At 40.6% G+C, this 17,962-nt stretch overlaps 1 protein-coding gene across 1 annotated transcript in view; it reads left to right on the top strand.

Moving 5' to 3' along the window:
- Positions 1 to 3,172, top strand: part of LOC125452411 (bone morphogenetic protein 2-B) — a 30,078-nt gene extending 26,906 nt beyond the window's left edge. The window contains exon 2 of the mRNA XM_048530804.1: positions 2,349 to 3,172. Coding sequence (XP_048386761.1) covers positions 2,349 to 3,172 — 824 coding nt within the window. The remainder of the gene's footprint in view (positions 1 to 2,348) is intronic.
- The last annotated feature ends 14,790 nt before the right edge of the window (positions 3,173 to 17,962 follow it).

Genomic DNA, 17,962 nt, shown 5'->3' on the forward strand with positions numbered 1-17,962 from the left:
CTATTGACTTTTACACTTTGTAAGCAGATTAAAGTGATCAGTAATTTTTGACGTCCCCTTTTCACAAGCAACCAAAATTTCTTCTCGTATACCATGTTTCACATTGTGGTGTACATTATTGTTAGGGCACCTGTATTGAACTAAAATAGTTAAGAACGTTAGCTGTGAAAATGATATAAGAAGTGGCAACAGACATAGACCTGGTGAAAGCATATACTACTGTTTCCAAAATAATCAGCTCAAACTATTTGAAAATGTAACTCATTTCAATTATATTATATCAAATATTCCTGCAAAAGAAGTCACAGCCATTTGTTTCTATGACTTTATATTTGTATATTGTCATATTCATTAAAGAAGTACATCTTTTACTGACATATAATTTACCAGCATTCACAAACTCCCTTATGCACAAGATTGGAGATTATTTTTGAGCAATGTTGGAAATCTCATGAGTAGAATAGTGATATAACCGTCCAAGGGTAGAGAGTCCAAAAACAGCACAATGTTGTACTGAACTATATAGGCCATCAGAAACATCCTTGGTTTCTGATGAAACAGTTGATCCTAACTCGGTCAGCAATACCATCAGTAACCCTTGACCATTATCTGACAACCTTGTTGATAATTGTATGTTTCTGAATGTCAGACACAATTGTGACATTCTTGTACTATGAAATAATCCATCATCCACTGTTTAGTCACACACAAAGATGGCTGCTTCAGTGAAGTCCAAGAGAGAGGCAATATAACATTTAAGGAACAGATCCAATTAAGAAATGTCACTACCAGTTAGAGTCCACAATCAGGACCTATTTCTCATGTAGTCTACATTGCTATTCATTCTAGACTTAGTATTCTTGTAATTCTGTCTTGATGAATGCAAGACCAAAAAAATGACAACAGTGTACTTCCTTTTTATATTCTATATTCTATGTGATATCTATATTTTTATATTGACTGTACTTTAAAACTTGTCAGCACCAAGCTCATGGCCATAATTTGTTTCCTTTTCGGTAGTGCTTCACAAGATAACTTCTTGAACTCTACTCTTGGATGGTTATATCACTATTCTACTCATGAGAATTCCAACATTGCTTAAAAATAATTTCCAACCTTGTGCATAAAGGAGTTTGTGAATGCTGATACATTATATATAAGTAAAATTTGTCCTTCTTTAATGAACAAGACAGATCTTCAGATTTTCAGATCTTGCTGAAAAATACCATTACTTTTATGCAACCAACGGACTCATTATCAAAGTAATGTAATAATTTGAAGTGAATGATCAAATTATACGGAAATAAACGTAGTGTTAAGACATTGGAGATCCAACAATCTAGAAGAAAGAGGAGTTTACAGCTGTGATTCCTCAACTTGTCTTTCTTTCGGTTCAAAAAAAATGCTTGCAGTGCCTTCCATGAATAAGTTCTTTACAATTAATGAAATTCCTTGAAACGTAGTGACTATTAATGGGTGGGGTACAACAATGAGTTTGCACACAACAATGTCCTACAAACAACAGTCTGATAATGACCAAAATTATTTTTAGCAGATGGTGATCTGAGGGTAAGTATTGATTAGAATGCTGGGGTAATTTTTTTTTTGCTTTTCAATGAAATAATGCCCATAAGACCTTTCAGAGCTTTCTGAGATCACAGATGAAGTCTTCTTCTCAAAAGACAGCATATCCAACCTTTGGTGCTCTCTCTCGTGCACTAGGATGTCAGCCGAGAGCTTTTTTGCACTTAAGTTGCTGGAATGGACGTAAATTTCAACTTGTGAATCAGAAGTGAGATTGTTGCGAAGTAAGCCACTGTTAGAAACATAGAAACAAGTGTAGGCCATTCAGCCCATTAGCTCTGCCAGTCAACATGTTTCTGGCTGATAATTGACCAAAGTAGCAACAAGCAAAGCCACAGAAAGAGTGAAGCAAAATTTCGAAGGCAAATACTTTAAGAGAAGGATATCTCCTGATGTTTCTTCAAGTAGCGCTTGGAATATTTTACATGCAATTTGGAGTCTCAATTTAACATCTCGCCTGAAAGTCAGCATTTCCAACAGCGCAGCATATATTCTATTATACAAGAATGTTAGCCTTGAGATTTCTTTTCAAACCCGAGGATGAGACTTGAACATGAAACTTTCTGACTCAGGGGCAAGAGAACCACCAACTGATGTTTGATTGAGAATCCTGGGAGGTTGGAGATATATCCCAGCCTAATTTTGCTTCTTTTCTCAGGGACAGATTCACAGTGCTGAAACTATACAAAGTCAGTTAGGAGAATATAAGGAAAATTCATCATAATCTTTTGAATAATTGTATATTTCTCTTATGTTTGTGACAGGGACATTTTTGGAAACCACCCGTAGAACAACAAATTACCTGACCAGCAATAAAAAGCGACTGTACTTCAATATTACCATTACCAGGAACTGGCTTGTCTCTCCCGAAATAAAAATTTTGAGAGGTGAACTTAAACTCTACAAACGTTTACAGCAAGAAATAAATTTACTTCAAAAAAAGAGAGACGCAAACCTACAGCTTGTGAAAATCTACCAGTTGCTCAAGCCAGCAGTTGAAAGGAAAGAATTTCAGCTCCATTTCCTTGGCAGTAAAGTCATTACATCAAATGATGAGAAGGCCGCAATGTTTGACATTCGAAAAACAGTTGAATACTGGATAAACTATCCACAGGAAAATTATGGTCTTGAACTTGAATTGATTCCTTGGTTTGCAAGTCACAAACACAATCCTGATGACATAGTGACCATTGAAGCAGAACTAGAAATAGAAATGCAAAAGGTTTTTAAAGAGGTCCGCACACGTCGTGAAAGCCACACAGAGGATTGCCAGAGAAATCAAATACAGTGTTGTAGGCGACCACTACACGTATCTTTTGAAGAGATTGGATGGTCAGACTGGATTAGGGCCCCTCTAAGTTATAATGCCTTTTACTGTGAGGGTACTTGTCCTCAAAAGTACAAACTTGCCACAATGCATACACTAATCAAATCAAAGATGAATCGTCTTTCTAATGGAGCTATTCCTGCACCTTGTTGTGTTCCTGCATCCTATGAACCACTAACTCTCCTGCATTTTAACAGTAACAGCAAATTAACACTTACAGCATTTGATGACATGATTGTGTCCAGATGCCATTGCTCATAATTTTATTAACCAATTTCTAATTTAGATATTTATTGCAAAGAAAGTATTTATTGATATTTATGTGCTATTCCGTTTGCAGTAAAAATAATTTATCTTGATAATATTTCATTCAACCTTCTACTTCATCATTGTACACTAGATGTCAAATTAAAGTACAGATAATGCCCAAATGTCTAGCTGTGTCTTTTTGATAGTCCATAAAATGAAGTTATTCTTGAAAATTCCAATTTGCGGCTAATACAACTTTCAGTAAGAAAAGGCCTATTCAAATAGAAATGTACATGCAATGGCTCATCAAATAAAAAATACAGAATTAAATGACTGAAGCAAACTTTATTTATTCATGGCACGTGGGTGCTACTTATTACTTATTCTCAATTGTCCTTGTGAAAGTGGTATTGAACTACCTTTATGAACCTCTGCAGTCTATAGGGAATAAGTACACCCATAGCTCTATTAGGAAGAGAATTCCAGGATTTTGATCTAGCAAACTGAATGGAGCCAGTTCCAAAATCTCAGAGTCAATTTATTTTGGGGCTTCTTATGCTCCACCACCTTAGCAAAACCCCATCCATGGAATTAATGAGATTTCTACTGAATTTCAGCTGTAGTTATGACAATGAAATTGGCAAAATACCAAGTGAATTTAACCCTCTCTAATGTCAATGGCACCTCTTCATATTTTTCTACACTTTTTTCAAAGGATTTCTATGCAACCAAACAGTGATGTTGATAAATGAGAGGCCATTCATTAAGTTCATTTGGACATATAATATTCTGATGGTGCCTTACATTGTTAATGAAGTACATAACCTGCTGTTTGATTTGGATAAATCAGGTTTAAGATCAAATAAAATTTTAATATCTGATCAAATATATCTGATTACACATGACTCGCGAGGGTAAGTGTGGAAAAGGAGCGTTTAATCCGCAGTTTGGGAAATGATAATTTGATGAACAGGCATGAAGCCACTTCCAAGTTTTTTTTGGGGGGGGAAATAACTTGGAGGGGAGCTTTTTTAGAGATCAGTGGGTGAGTACTTCTCTCCAGTTGATTCTTCTGCAGGTTGAAAACAAGCATTTGATTGGATTTCTCAACATACTCTTAATATTAAGCAGCAATATATCAAATCGTGCAGCCCTTTATACAGTAAAGTGGGAGCAATAGGTGCTGACATATCTTGGAATGAATGATCTTATAGATGAAGTGCCATCTTTCCAGTGTTTACTTGACGTAACTACATCTGAAAGTGCAGAATTACAAAGGACCCATTTTCCCCATTGAGCCTATTTCTTGCACAGACTCTACATATTTGCTGCCATCATGGACTTTGCCTACTGTTTTTATTAGATGTAATATTTCATGAAGTTTCACCCTTCTTCCAAAATAAAGTAAGCCAAGGGGAGAAATTTAATGCTGAGAAGTTTTAAATGATAAATTTGGACAGAAAAGGGATGAGTGCTAATAGAAACAGCTTTGCATTGAGAGAACCAGGTTTCATCATGGATTAGTACTTGCACAGATATGTTGTAGGTAATATGCATGTCTGAGGAAGCATGATTTATCATTGTCATCAATAGCAACTAGGCCATCAATGAAGGGGTGGCAGGGAGATCAGGCTGGTGGCCAGGCTTGTCAGGCACAACAGGCTGAGGGGATGGGAGGAGTGTTGTTTCCCATGGTGGAGGTTTGGAATCATGTTAGGTGGGTGGGGTGTCAGATTGGAGTATTGTTATCAGGGATATAAGGATGCAAGCAGACAGAGTTTGAATTTGAGTATGGTGACTAATGACTTGTTTATTCAGTTTAATAGTAAAGTGTTAGAGTAGGCTTTAATTTTCCAAGATTTCCTATATAACTATTAGCATAACTGATTTGGAGCCCTCCAAATTCTCTGACTTCAATACACTCTTTCAGAGGGGTCCAGCTGCAGGGAGTTGCCCATCGAAATCTTAAATTTCTCAGGCAATTTCCATGGAGTTTGCTACAATTAGAATTCCGCATGCTGCTGGTGTACAACTCCAGTCTACATTGCTCTAGGGATTCACTGGCAATTGAAATACTTGGGTAAATATCTCTGGTCCTTCATCCAAATCATTTTATGCAAAGGTTGAGGCCCCAGGCCCTGCTGCACTCTACATTTTACATCCTGCCAATCAGAAAAATAACCATTTATGCCTAATGTCTATTTCTTCTTAGCCAAGCAATGCATGCCAAGATGTTACACCCTATAGCGTGGGATTCTTCTTTTTTATTCATTCATGAGATATTGGTGTCACTGCCGAGGCCAGGACGTGTTGTGCACACTTAACTGCCCAGAGGGCAGATAAAAATCAACCATGATGCTGTGAGTCAGGAGGTATACATAGGCCAGAACAGATAAAGATGAAAGATTTCCTTCCATAAAGGACAATAATGAACCATTACAAGTAACAGCAGTTACATGTCCTGCATTAGGCAAGCTTGTATTTCCAGATTTTGTTTTAAAAATTCATCATCGTCATGGTGAATGTGTGTGCCATGTGTTCCCATTAGCATGGGACTCTGGATTACTCATTCAGTAATATTACCAATAGAACTGTGCCTCTACAACACGTTTTGATGTTGCACTTCATCGAATTTTACCCTTAAACAATGTAGACTATACATCTACTGGTTCTTCTTTATCTGCAGCACATGTTACATCTTTAAAGAACTCCAATAAATTGGTTTGACATGACTCCCAAAACCATGTTGACTCTGCTTGATTACCTCAAATGCGATAATTGTTGCGATTGTAATGAATTCAGCCAGATAAACGTCATAGAATATGAGTTCCCTGATTGGGGCTGTTAATCTGGTCAAATCAGGGAGTTCTGGCTGACAGATAAGAATAGGAGTGTCAGACTCCCTGTTCAGTTTGAGAGCTGGCTCTGATGGAGCTGGACCAGTGTCAAAGACTCTCCACGTGTTGCTAAAGGGTTGCTAATGGCACACTGGCCTCTGTGCAGTCTTAAAAAATAACAATATCTAACATCTTTCCTAATACAGATTTTAAACCTGTGGGTTCCTGGTTTCTATCTCCTACCTCTTTTTGATAAAGGAGTTACATTTACGATTTTCTAATCCAATAGAACCTTCCCTGCATTTAGAAAATTTTGGAAAGTTGAAACCAATATTTTGACTATCTCACTAGCTATTTCTTTCAAGTCTTAGGATTTGGTTGAAGTACGTGAAAGTCAGACTCATACACTCCAAGGCCAAGGTAGCATTGATCTTCAGGTGCGGGGGCAAATCACCAAAATCTTAGACACCAGGGATGTGATGTTAGTGCGATACTTTATATATTGATATAATCCCAAAAGGTCAAGTCCAAGAATGAAACCTGGCTTGAATGTTAGAAATTCTGGAGATTTTTACCACCATCTATAAAGCTCACTTGGTCAAACATTAGCCACCCACAGCTGCCCTGAACTTTATTTGTCCTGGACCTGTTGGACAGAGTGAAATTGGCACCCGCTTTGCTGGCAGGGACCTGGAGGCCAGGAAGGGGTGGGTGGGGATTGTTCAAGATGTTGGTAACCAAGGGAGGTCCAGAAAGTACATAAATTTATGGTGATTACGTACAAAGGAAGCTAGAAAAAGTTTTCTTCCTCAAATATATCATTAGGTTATGAAATGTATTAATTTAAGTAGAAACCAAGATCACCACACTGTCGAAGATGGAATTAAACATGTGAATAAAAGGAAAATAGATGATGGAGGAGGAAGAACAGAACTAAACTGAACAGCTTTTTTATTTCAAAGGATATTGTATAACGTGTGACCATTTCCAAAATTCTCTGAACACCAGAGATTTCAACCCAATTGCTTATTGAATTTTATTCACTATCTAACAATTCAAATCTTCAAACTGTTCAGACTGTGTATGACAAACCTCTGGAGCATGCCAAAACTGATGCCAAAAGATCCAATTGGAACAGTTTACTAATGATTGGAAACATCCCTTAAGGGAAGGGTGAATTTTAAGGACCCTGCAGGCAGAGGTAATGTAAAATAAAGTGGGTGGTCAACCTGTAGCCTTGCTACCAATCCCACCCAGCCCCTTGTATTATAGTGGCCAGTTGAGGTGTCAGGCAACCCTCCAACTCTTCAGCCTTGTGAGCCCCTTATGCATATAATTAACTGCCATTAGGCTCTTCAATCTGCCTCCACCACATTTACTTTTGTCACAATGGAGAAGATGGGGAAATGATGAAAACTCCAGCAACTTTCACTGAATGGGCTGCTGGCAGACAGGAAGTAGGGACTTCTATGTCTACTGGCTGCTTCTTCCCAAGATTACACCCAGCTGTATTCCTTCCCAGCTCCCAATTGCAAACCTCCAAAACCCAAATCCTCTCCTTTTCCCCACCCAGCATCACCTCTATTGGCTTCATCCGGTATGCCTGTCCCAACTCCTTGGACGTTCCTGAAATTGGAATCTATGGCACCTTAACTTTCAGGACTACTTTTAGTCCCAACAGTAGCCACTACTCAACCCTGATACTGCTGTGACTGCAGAGCTTGCAGGGAATTAGATTGGTCAGCAGGTCTCTAGGCTGGGACTTCCTGTTTGTCTCTGAGGGACTGAAGTGTCACTTTTAATTTTTTTGTTTTATTTATTTCCAGAAGTGCTCTGACACACAACTGAACATTTTTTTTCTGTCACCCAAACACTCGTGGGTTTTTTTTTCAGCAATTAATCAGCACCAGTAAATATCCACGTTTCCAATTGAATAATTTACGTGCAAAGCCGGTTAAGGGCAGTGCAAACCACCAAATGTGAAGGAGGGTTAAGGAGAGCAGGAGGGGACGAAATCAAAATGGAGTTAGAAGGGGAAATAAAGCATTCCACTCTTTGTAGTGCCCACCACACTCCAAAGGTATCAAGAAGTGTCATTCTTAAAGCCACAGGCCAATTTGCTTTCCAGCTGATGTGGGGTGGGGATGGAGAGGTGTAGTTATTCCGTTCCCACAAAATTCACCCCATAAGAGTGGAACACAACTGTAGAAATCATGGAGTGCAATTTTTGTTAGGTTCATTGAGAGTGGAATTGAAGAGGTCACTGAAACTTGTCTGAAAAGGAAGTGTTATTAGAAAATGAGATAATGATTTTTCAGGAGATCGAATGAGATTCTGTTTGAGAGGCTAAGGGACAGAGAATGGGGTAATGGAACTTTATAATTTTGAAACGCTTCTTTGCAGTTAGGACATGGAAAAACATCAACATTTATCCACCAAAATTGATATTACCTGTAAAACGAATCACTGCAGATATCTGAAATATACACAGAGAATATTGGAGAAACTCAGCAGGTCTGGCCGCATCTGGATGGAAAGCAGAACAGATGCTTTGACTCTGTTATAATGATTCTTCGGAACTTAAATTTCCAAATTAGGTTGGAAGAGCTGACAGTTAAACTGGTTTACAACCATCATCTGAACATATTGATTAGATTACTGTCCTGAAATTACTCTTTGTTATCAGTTCTATAAAGGATATAGACTTGACCCCAATTTTTTGGTACTTTCATTACGGTTGCAACTGGCATGAACTTACTGCAAAATCAAAAATGTTCAAAATGATGTTTCATTCCTCTGAGAGAAAGAATTTCCCCCGATCCTATCCTATAGAGTGACCCCTAAGTTGAAAACAGTAGCCCCTAGTTCTGGACTGACTGACAGAAGAAATATAATTTCCATGCCCATTTCTCAGAATCTTATAAATACAACTTTTCCAGATTAAATCTTCAGCACATGGAAGGCTAAAATGGGCTCCGTTATGTAAGTTAGAATGTGAAATACGGAAGTTCTGGCTGGTCATTTCCAAGTCAAGCAGCTTTATCAGCAGGCTTTAAATCAACTACTGGTAATTGCTCAAACAAGCTCAAAAAATATTGGCTTTTTTGGAGATGGAGGATATAGGTATGCTCCCTTGTAGCATCACAAGAAAACTGCACGGACACCTGTTGCTTCACCCCATGATCCAGGCTCAAATCAGCTTTGATAACGTCCAGACAGGTCAATTATGGGAAAGTGCCTGTTTGTTGCATCTATTTCAAGGAGAAATTTAACTTGGTCCTGGGGTCTTGCTGTTCTAAAGAGTCATAATCGTATGTTGCGAGAATTGTACTGGTTTGTGGTTCAAAAGAACTTCGGCCCCTTATTGGCTGAATTTCTAAAATTTGAACTCTGTGCTAAAGAGGCGATTTTCAGTGTTTGCAAACACTATGGGGTGACTCATCACCAAATGTGACAAATGTAGCAGCAAAGCACTTCCGAAACCAGAACTATACTCACAAACGATATTTTGAAGGACATGCTCCAAATTTCTGCATGGAATATTTGCTGTTTTTTAAGTTGCAATTTTATGATCAGAAAACTGGCTGGTTTGCTTGCAGATGAGCAAGTCTTAAATCAAACTAAAATATCGCCAAAAGAGAGTGTGTTTTATTACTGTAATATCTGCAAGTCACCGACTTGTCACAGAATTAAATGTTACATCTGGCACATACTTTTATAGGGAAAAAGGGCTGAGCTTGAACTAGAAAGTGTCATTGAAAGTGTCATCGATATTTCACAATCATTGTTTAATTTAGGATGTTAGTGGAATTCTTTTGAAAAGTTTGTGAAGAGATATGTTACACCTTCCAAACCCCTTCCCCACTTCCCAGTGAGTTGATTTTGTTCTTTTCCCTCACTTTGCAGATATTCGGCATAACATGGTATAGCATTTTAAAAAGCTTCTTAGTGTCACATTTCTGGGATATGAATTTCTTTTCTCTGCCTTATGACTGTGCTCATATCCTTTTTGCCTATGCTGTACATTACTGGAATAATGAATACTTATGGATTATCAAATAATTACTTGCTTTTGCAGAAGTTAAGTTTCAAGGATCTCTTGGCCAACTTGCAAAGCACTTCTTCAAATTCTAGTAGTTTCCCAAAGTGCTTTACAAAATTGCTTTTCCTTCATACTCTGACATTTCCAAACTATGTAGAATATTATATATGTAAGAGTTACTGGGTTACGTCTCCAATGAATCTTTCTCTTAGGATCCTTTGTTAAAACAGCCAAAGAGAGGATACTTGCAACTTCTCTGTCTGGGGTGGAATTGAGCTAATTTCCAGAGGTGAAAGGACAATGTTTCAACCCACTTTGCCACCCAATCTCCTACAATGAACTATTGTACGTTGTATTACAATAACATAATAGATTTCTAAACCTAATGTAATTATACATTTGACGCAAATGTTAAAGACAATTAAATGTTGTACAGTATATTACAATGACTTTCTGCATTATATCTTTGATAAGCATTTGCATGAATGGAAATATTTACTAGATATGCAGCATTTTTCATGGCATTATCCATTCATTCATATATGAACAAATATAGTTAGTGATATTACAGCAAAACAGATTTAAAACGATAAACAAAAACATATCAAATAAAATGTCCCAATATGAAAAATATTTATTTCCACATTTCAATTTTTGCACTGTTTCCTGTAACTCACAGGCAATGATGAATTAATTTACAATAATGTCCCCATCTTGGCTGCAGCCTCTTGTCAATTTTTGGTTCTGTGTTCACACAGCAAGGATCAAGCATCAATGTAACGTAACTATTTAGTGGCTAACTTTGCTCAATCTGTCTAGTGCAGAGTTACACAATTGTTACCTAAAAGTTTACAATTGACAGTTTTTATGGTTAATTGTGACGTTGCCAATTTTAAATTATACCCCTGAAAAAGTAACAACTAATTATCACTGATTAACCAGACATTCAAAGCAAAGTGTATAATTTTCACCATTTCATATGTCTGTGCTTTTGGACATCTCCCACAATTTTCCTCCTGTTTTCTTGTTGGTGTCTACATTGAAAATACTGCTTGTGTCTTTGTTTAGGTTGAAAACATACCATAAGTGTAAATAGTTCTCATGAAGTCATAGTGTGACAAAATAGTTGGTATATTTTATTCATTCAATATGTGCTTTTGTTATAGATAGAATTTTCAAGCATTGAGATCATAAATAGTATTGTATAATAAGAGATTCAAAAGCTGAATTCATTTGTAGGGCATTCTTCTGCCTGCTACTGAGTCATTAATCTTAAGATTATCTTCTTATATGATGATCAATGTTTCAACAAGATTAAATATCTGGAGCAAATCCCTGCTAAGTTTCCATTCCTTTACGAAGTCAGATCTAAAGTTTCAATTTCCTTCTAGTTTGCTCACTGAACTAAGATTGGGGCTCATTTCTGTTGTTCTTCACCGTATATGAATATACAAAACAGGAGGTGAAGTTGGCCATTTGAGCCTTCAATTTGCTCTGCTATCGAAAAAGATTGTGGCTGATGTCTGTGTGTTGAATTAACCATTCCTTTAGATTCTCTAACAATCTATCTACCCGCATCCTAAAAATTTTCATGACCACACCTCCTTATGAGGAAAAGTTCCAAAGTCACACAACCCTGTGAGGGAAAGAATTCCCTTCAAACTTGTCCCATAAAGTGACGCCCCATTTAAAAATAGTGCTCTGAATTTCAGGCTGACCCACAAGCGGAAACACTGTTTCTACGACCACCTTGTCAAGACCATTCAGGATCTCAGAAACACACCATTTCCAGATCAAGTCTTCAGTATGTGGGAGACTCAAATGGGTACCATACTGCAAGTAAGATTGCATTAAAGCCTTAAATAATTTCATTGCATTTTTATGGTTTGTATTGAATTGGCTAGGCAGTATAGAAAATTTCCATCCCTTCCTCCCACCCCAAGCCGCACCTCCATCTCCTACCTACTAACCTCATCCCACCTCCTTGATCTGTCCGTCTTCCCTGGACTGACCTATCCCTCCCTAGCTCTCCACCTATACTCTCCTCTCCACCTATCTTCTTTTCTCTCCATCTTCGGTCCGCCTCCCCCTCTCTCCCTATTTATTTCAGAACCCTCACCCCATCCTCCTCTCTGATGAAGGGTCTAGGCCCGAAACGTCAGCTTTTGTGCTCCTGGGATGCTGCTGGGCCTGCTGTGTTCATCCAGCCTCACATTTTATTATCTTACAGTGAAACAGCTCCTCCACTTCCAGCCCAGGCTTTGACTTTCTGTTTCTGTAGCCTAAAACTTCCCTGTTCCACCACTGCACGCCCTTTCCTCCTGTCCTGGCTCCATCCCTAGCTCATGGCCTTCAGCTCTTGCTCCTACAAACCTTATAAAGACACCATTCCTGTGCTCCTAATAGATCCAGCATACTGTGTAGTTATGACCAACAGGTAAAAATGCTTGGGTATTTTGACTCTTAGCACTTTATCCAGTTTTCTCATATATATTAGTTAAAACTCCTGACCCTCTGTAGACAAGAATCTTAAAGTATTCGTTCCCCTTCTAATTTTGGGTTCTAAACAAAGTTCCACGTTCAAGAACTAGGTACAGTCTGTTGTGGAGTGATTGAAAGGACAGCCAGCTATGAAACTCTTGATTGGAGTTGTTAACCTGGGCCAATCAGGGAGTCCTGGCTGACAGATATACACAGGAGTTTCAGAGACCCTCTGCATTCTAGGGACTGGCTCTGAGCTGGTTGGTCAGAGCCCATGGGTCTCATTTAGCACGCACGCACGCACGCACGCACGCACGGACGCACGCACGCACGCGCGGCCCTTTTGGGTGCAGCGGTAGTGTGGGGATTAACAAAAAGAGAAAGAGTGATTTGGTGACAGAATACCAGCCTCTGTGCAGTTATTTCTGTTCCCAAGTCTTCATCAATGTCAGTCTGATCTTCCAGACAGACTTCACAGGCTGCTTTTGGCTTTCATTTGACATCTTACCCTGAGATGAACTTTTGACCATATATCCATGTCAATGCTTAAGTCTGCCCATTTTCCTTGTAACAATGCCCAGGCTTTGTTCATTTGCAGCTAATCCTTATCCATAGCTGTGTTTCTTACAGACTTGACTATACTAGTATATTCCTAGCTGGTCTCCCACATTGTCTGTTTCCTAAGTTTTTGGGGCACAATTTTTTAGAAGGTGGTGTTTCCCATCGCATTTCCCAAACAATCAGCAGGATGCTGGCTGCACTACAATGAGCAGTTGGATATTGATTGATGATTTAGTATGCACTTGTGTCTACACCAGTCTACACCGGGATAGTTCTACTATCTCAGTCTTTACTTTATTCATTTATGGGACACAGGCAGCACGGGGCTGTGCCAGAATTTATTGTCCATCCCTGGTTGCCCTTTGTAAGATGGTGGTGAGCTGCCACCTTAACGTGCTGTAGGTTGACCCACAATACCCTTAGAGTGGGAATTCTAAGCTTTTGACCCAGCAACAGTGAATAAACTGCAATAACCTACTCAGTGAGGCCCACTTTAGGTTCAATCGATGCCATGCAGCCTTGGTTTAAACGTGAACAAAAGAGCTGAATTCCAGAGGTGAGGTGAAAGCGAAAGCCCTCGATGCCAAGGCTGCACTCGACTGAGTGTGGCATCAAAGAGCCCTAATAAAATTGGAGTCAATAGGATCAGTGATAATGGGAACTGCAGATGCTGGAGAATCCAAGATAATAAAGTGTGAAGCTGGGTGAACACAGTAGGCCAAGCAGCATCTCAGGAGCACAAAAGCTGACATTTCGGGCCTAGACCCTTCATCAGAGAGGGGGATGGGGTGTGGGTTCTGGAATAAATAGGGAGAGAGGGGGAGGTGCACCGAAGATGGAGAGACAAGAAGATAGGTGGAGAGGAGAGTATATGTGGGGAGGTAGGGAGGGGATAGGTTAGTCCAGGGAAGACGGACAGGTCAAGGAGGTGGGATGAGGTTAGTAGGTAGGAGATGGAGGTGCGGCTTGGGGTGGGAGGAAGGGATGGGTGAGAGGAAGAACAGGTTAGGGAGGCAGAGACAGGCTGGGCTGGTTTTGGGATGCAGTGGGGGGAGGGGAAGAGCGTCTCCCGCATTTCCCGCAACACATCCCTCACACCCCGCCCCCACCACAACCACCCCAAGAGGATCCCCCTCGCTCTCACATACCACCCCACCAACCTCCGGATACAACGCATCATCCTCCGACAATTCCGCCATCTACAATCCGACCCCACCACCCAAGCCATTTTTCCATCCCCACCCTTGTCTGCTTTCCGGAGAGACCACTCTCTCCATGACTCCCTTGTTCACTCCACACTGCCCTCCAACCCCACCACACCCGGCACCTTCCCCTGCAACCGCAGGAAATGCTACACTTGCCCCCACACCTCCTCCCTCACCCCTATCCCAGGCCCCAAGATGACTTTCCACATTAAGCAGAGGTTCACCTGCACATCTGCCAATGTGGTATACTGTATCCATTGTACCCGGTGTGACGTCCTCTACATTGGGGAAACCAAGCGGAGGCTTGGGGACCGCTTTGCAGAACACCTCCGCTCGGTTCGCAATAAACACCTGCACCTCTCAGTTGTGAACCATTTCAACTCCCCCTCCCATTCTTTAGATGACATGTCCATCATGGGCCTCCTGCAGTGCCACAATGATGCCATCCGAAGGTTGCAGGAACAGCAACTCATATTCCGCTTGGGAACCCTGCAGCCAAATGGTATCAATGTGGACTTCACCAGCTTCAAAATCTCCCCTTCCCCCACTGCATCCCAAAACCAGCCCAGTTCGTCCCCTCCCCCCGCTGCCCCACAGAACCAGCCCAGCTCTTCCCCTCCCCCCACTGCATCCCAAAACCAGCCCAGCCTGTCTCTGCCTCCCTAACCTATTCTTCCTCTCACCCATCCCTTCCTCCCACCCCACCAAGCCACACCTCCATCTCCTACCTACTAACCTCATCCCACCTCCTTGACCTGTCCGTCTTCCCTGGACTGACCTATCCCCTCCCTACCTCCCCACCTATACTCTCTTCTCCACCTATCTTCTTGTCTCTCCATCTTCGGTCCGCCTCCCCCTCTCTCCCTATTTAATCCAGAACCCTCGCCCCATCCCCCTCTCTGATGAAGGGTCTAGGCCCGAAACGTCAGCTTTGTGCTACTGAGATGCTGCTGGGCCTGCTGTCTTCATCCAGCTTCACACTTTATTATCTTGGAGTCAATAGGAATCAGGGAGAAAACTCTCAGCAGATTGGAGTCACTCATGGCAGAAAGGAAGATGTTCGTGGTTGTTGAACGTTAGTGACCTCGGCTCCAGAACACCTTTGCAGGTGTTCCTTTAGCGTCTTCAACCTGACCATCTTCAGATGTCACTCCGAAGCCCTCTCCAATTGAAGACTTGCTTCTTCTTTAACTTCAAATATCTTGCAATAAAAACCGACATTGCATTTCTTCTTCCAACCTTTTGCTGTACTGACATGCTTTTGCGTTCCTTCCTCAGGCTAAGTCTCTTTGAACCACGGCATTTAGAATTTTCATACTTTTCATATGTATGCATGCTTAATGCAACTGGTGTGTTCAAATAGGGCTCAATACTCCTTGCTTTTTATGTCCAAACTGTGGAAAGGCACCGTACCTACTGTGTGCTGTACCTTGGGTTACCAAGATGGCAGAATCTGTTACTTTTATGACCTACTCACACCTATGATGCAGGCCCTCCACTTAGCAGACCTTCATGATAAGAAATAAAATGGACATTCATGTGTAGATGCTGTGTTGTTGGTCTGCTACCTGTAGGATTGGACAAAAACATGTTGAAGTCCTTCAGGCTGCACAATCGTCAACAAGATTGCAAAAGAAGGTTCCACTTTTGTCATCAACAACTTACTACCTGGTTCCCTCATTCCCTTCGCCCTAAGGAGTCCTACATTCTTCAGGAACCTCACAAAATGATAAAGAAAACTAAAACAAAAATAGAAATTGCTGGAAAGGCTCAGCAGGTCTGACAACATCACTGGAGAAAAATCAAAGTCAGCGTTTTGGGTCCAGTGATCCTTCCTCAGAACTGCAAATTGCAAACTGATCCTGGTACCGCAAGAATGTCCATTGTTGCTTTATTTCCATAGCTGCCCATGCCCACGTGGTACAGCGCCATATCCAGCACCTTGGGCAACCCCAAACGCCAAAACAATTTAACCATGATCCAACCAGATGAAACAAAATCCTTCTGGAGTGCCTGGCAGTTGAGTGTGGCCCAGATTCTACAGAGTCGAATACTAGGGACAAAACCAGGTGTCCTTGAAATGCAATCTCATACTTCTTTAATCTCTCTGATAGGACTGGCACATTTGATGAATGTGTTCAGCGAATGTTCAATTATCAGTTATAACGGCAATAAAAGTAATTTATTTGTAAGATAAGAAATGGCATATTACAATTTACTGTCTTATTTTTACATGAATGTGATTACAAGTGCTTATGGTTTTGATACTTGCACTTACGTTTACAAATAACATTTGTGCTCCACACATTCCAGGCAATGACCATCTCAAACTAAAGGGAATGTAACCACTGACCCTTGACATTCAATGCTATTGCTGAATCCCTCACTGTCAACTTCCTGAGGATTACAATTGACCAGAAACTGAACTGGGTTTGCTGTATAAATACTGTGGCTACAAGGCCAGGTCAGAGGCTAGGAATCCTACAGAGAGGATCTCATCACCTGATTCCCCAAAGCCTGTTATTTTCAAGGCGGAGGTCAGGAGTGTGTCGGAATAGTTCCCACTTACCTGGATGAGTGCAGCTCTAACAGCATTTAAGAAGCTTGACACTGTTTGATTTGCTCATTTGTAAACCTTGCCCCCCTCTAGCACTGACATTGAATCTCAACAGTGTGTCCGATCTACAAGATGCCCCGCAGAAGTTCACCATGGTTCCTAAGATATCACTTTATAAACCTACAACTACCACCATTTAGAAGGAAAAAGCAGCAAATACATAGAAGCACCATCACTTACAAGTTCCCCTCAAGCCACTCACTATCTACACTTGGAAATAAAGTGCCGTTCTCTCACTGTCACTGGGTCAAAATCCTGGAACTCCTTCCCTATGAGGACTGTGGGTGTACCTACATCAAATGGACTGCAGCAGTTCAAGAAGGCAGCTCACCTCCATCTTCTCAAGGTTCAATTAGGGACAGGCAATAAATGCTTGCCCAGCAAACAGTGCACATTTATCATGGGGAAATAAAAGAAAGCAAATAAAACACTTCTCTGTGGAGCAGCAGACCATACTGCTCGAAATATGCAGGTTTGAAGCCATCTCCGTTGAGGATATTGATTTATTTTGGAGTAGCAGTTGTGAACTGTCAAATTGAGAGAATGGGTCATTTGCTACATATCAAAAGCATACTCTGTTTCACATTGACCTAAAAGAACCGAAAGGCATACTTTCAAAGGGAAACAAGAGTGAACTCCAGTATTGTGATCAATATTTATCGCTCAACTATTATTTGGCAAATCAGCAATTTATTAACAACCTAATCTATTAGTGAAACTGAGAAAAAAAAGTATAGATTGGTGCAGAAATAGATTAATCAGTTCCATAAGTCTAAGATGATGTTTGTGCTCCACACAGGCCTCCTCTGAATTTATTCTATCTCACTGGATTACCATCTCTGGGCATGCTTATTAGGTGATGGCTGCACTTACTCCATGCCCACAAATGTTGGCATCCAATATGTCAGCTTTTCTGTACCTCCATGACACAGTTCTAATCCACTTCCTGTACACTTCTGTACTGCTGAGCTACACTCTAAGGCTCACTGGCAGCCAGCATTGAAATGCTGCTGTAAGACACTTTGTGCACAGGGATGGGCACGCAGCTTCTGGATTTGA

The sequence above is a fragment of the Stegostoma tigrinum genome, chromosome 1 (assembly GCF_030684315.1).
Source record: "Stegostoma tigrinum isolate sSteTig4 chromosome 1, sSteTig4.hap1, whole genome shotgun sequence".
Lineage (NCBI taxonomy): Eukaryota > Metazoa > Chordata > Chondrichthyes > Orectolobiformes > Stegostomatidae > Stegostoma > Stegostoma tigrinum.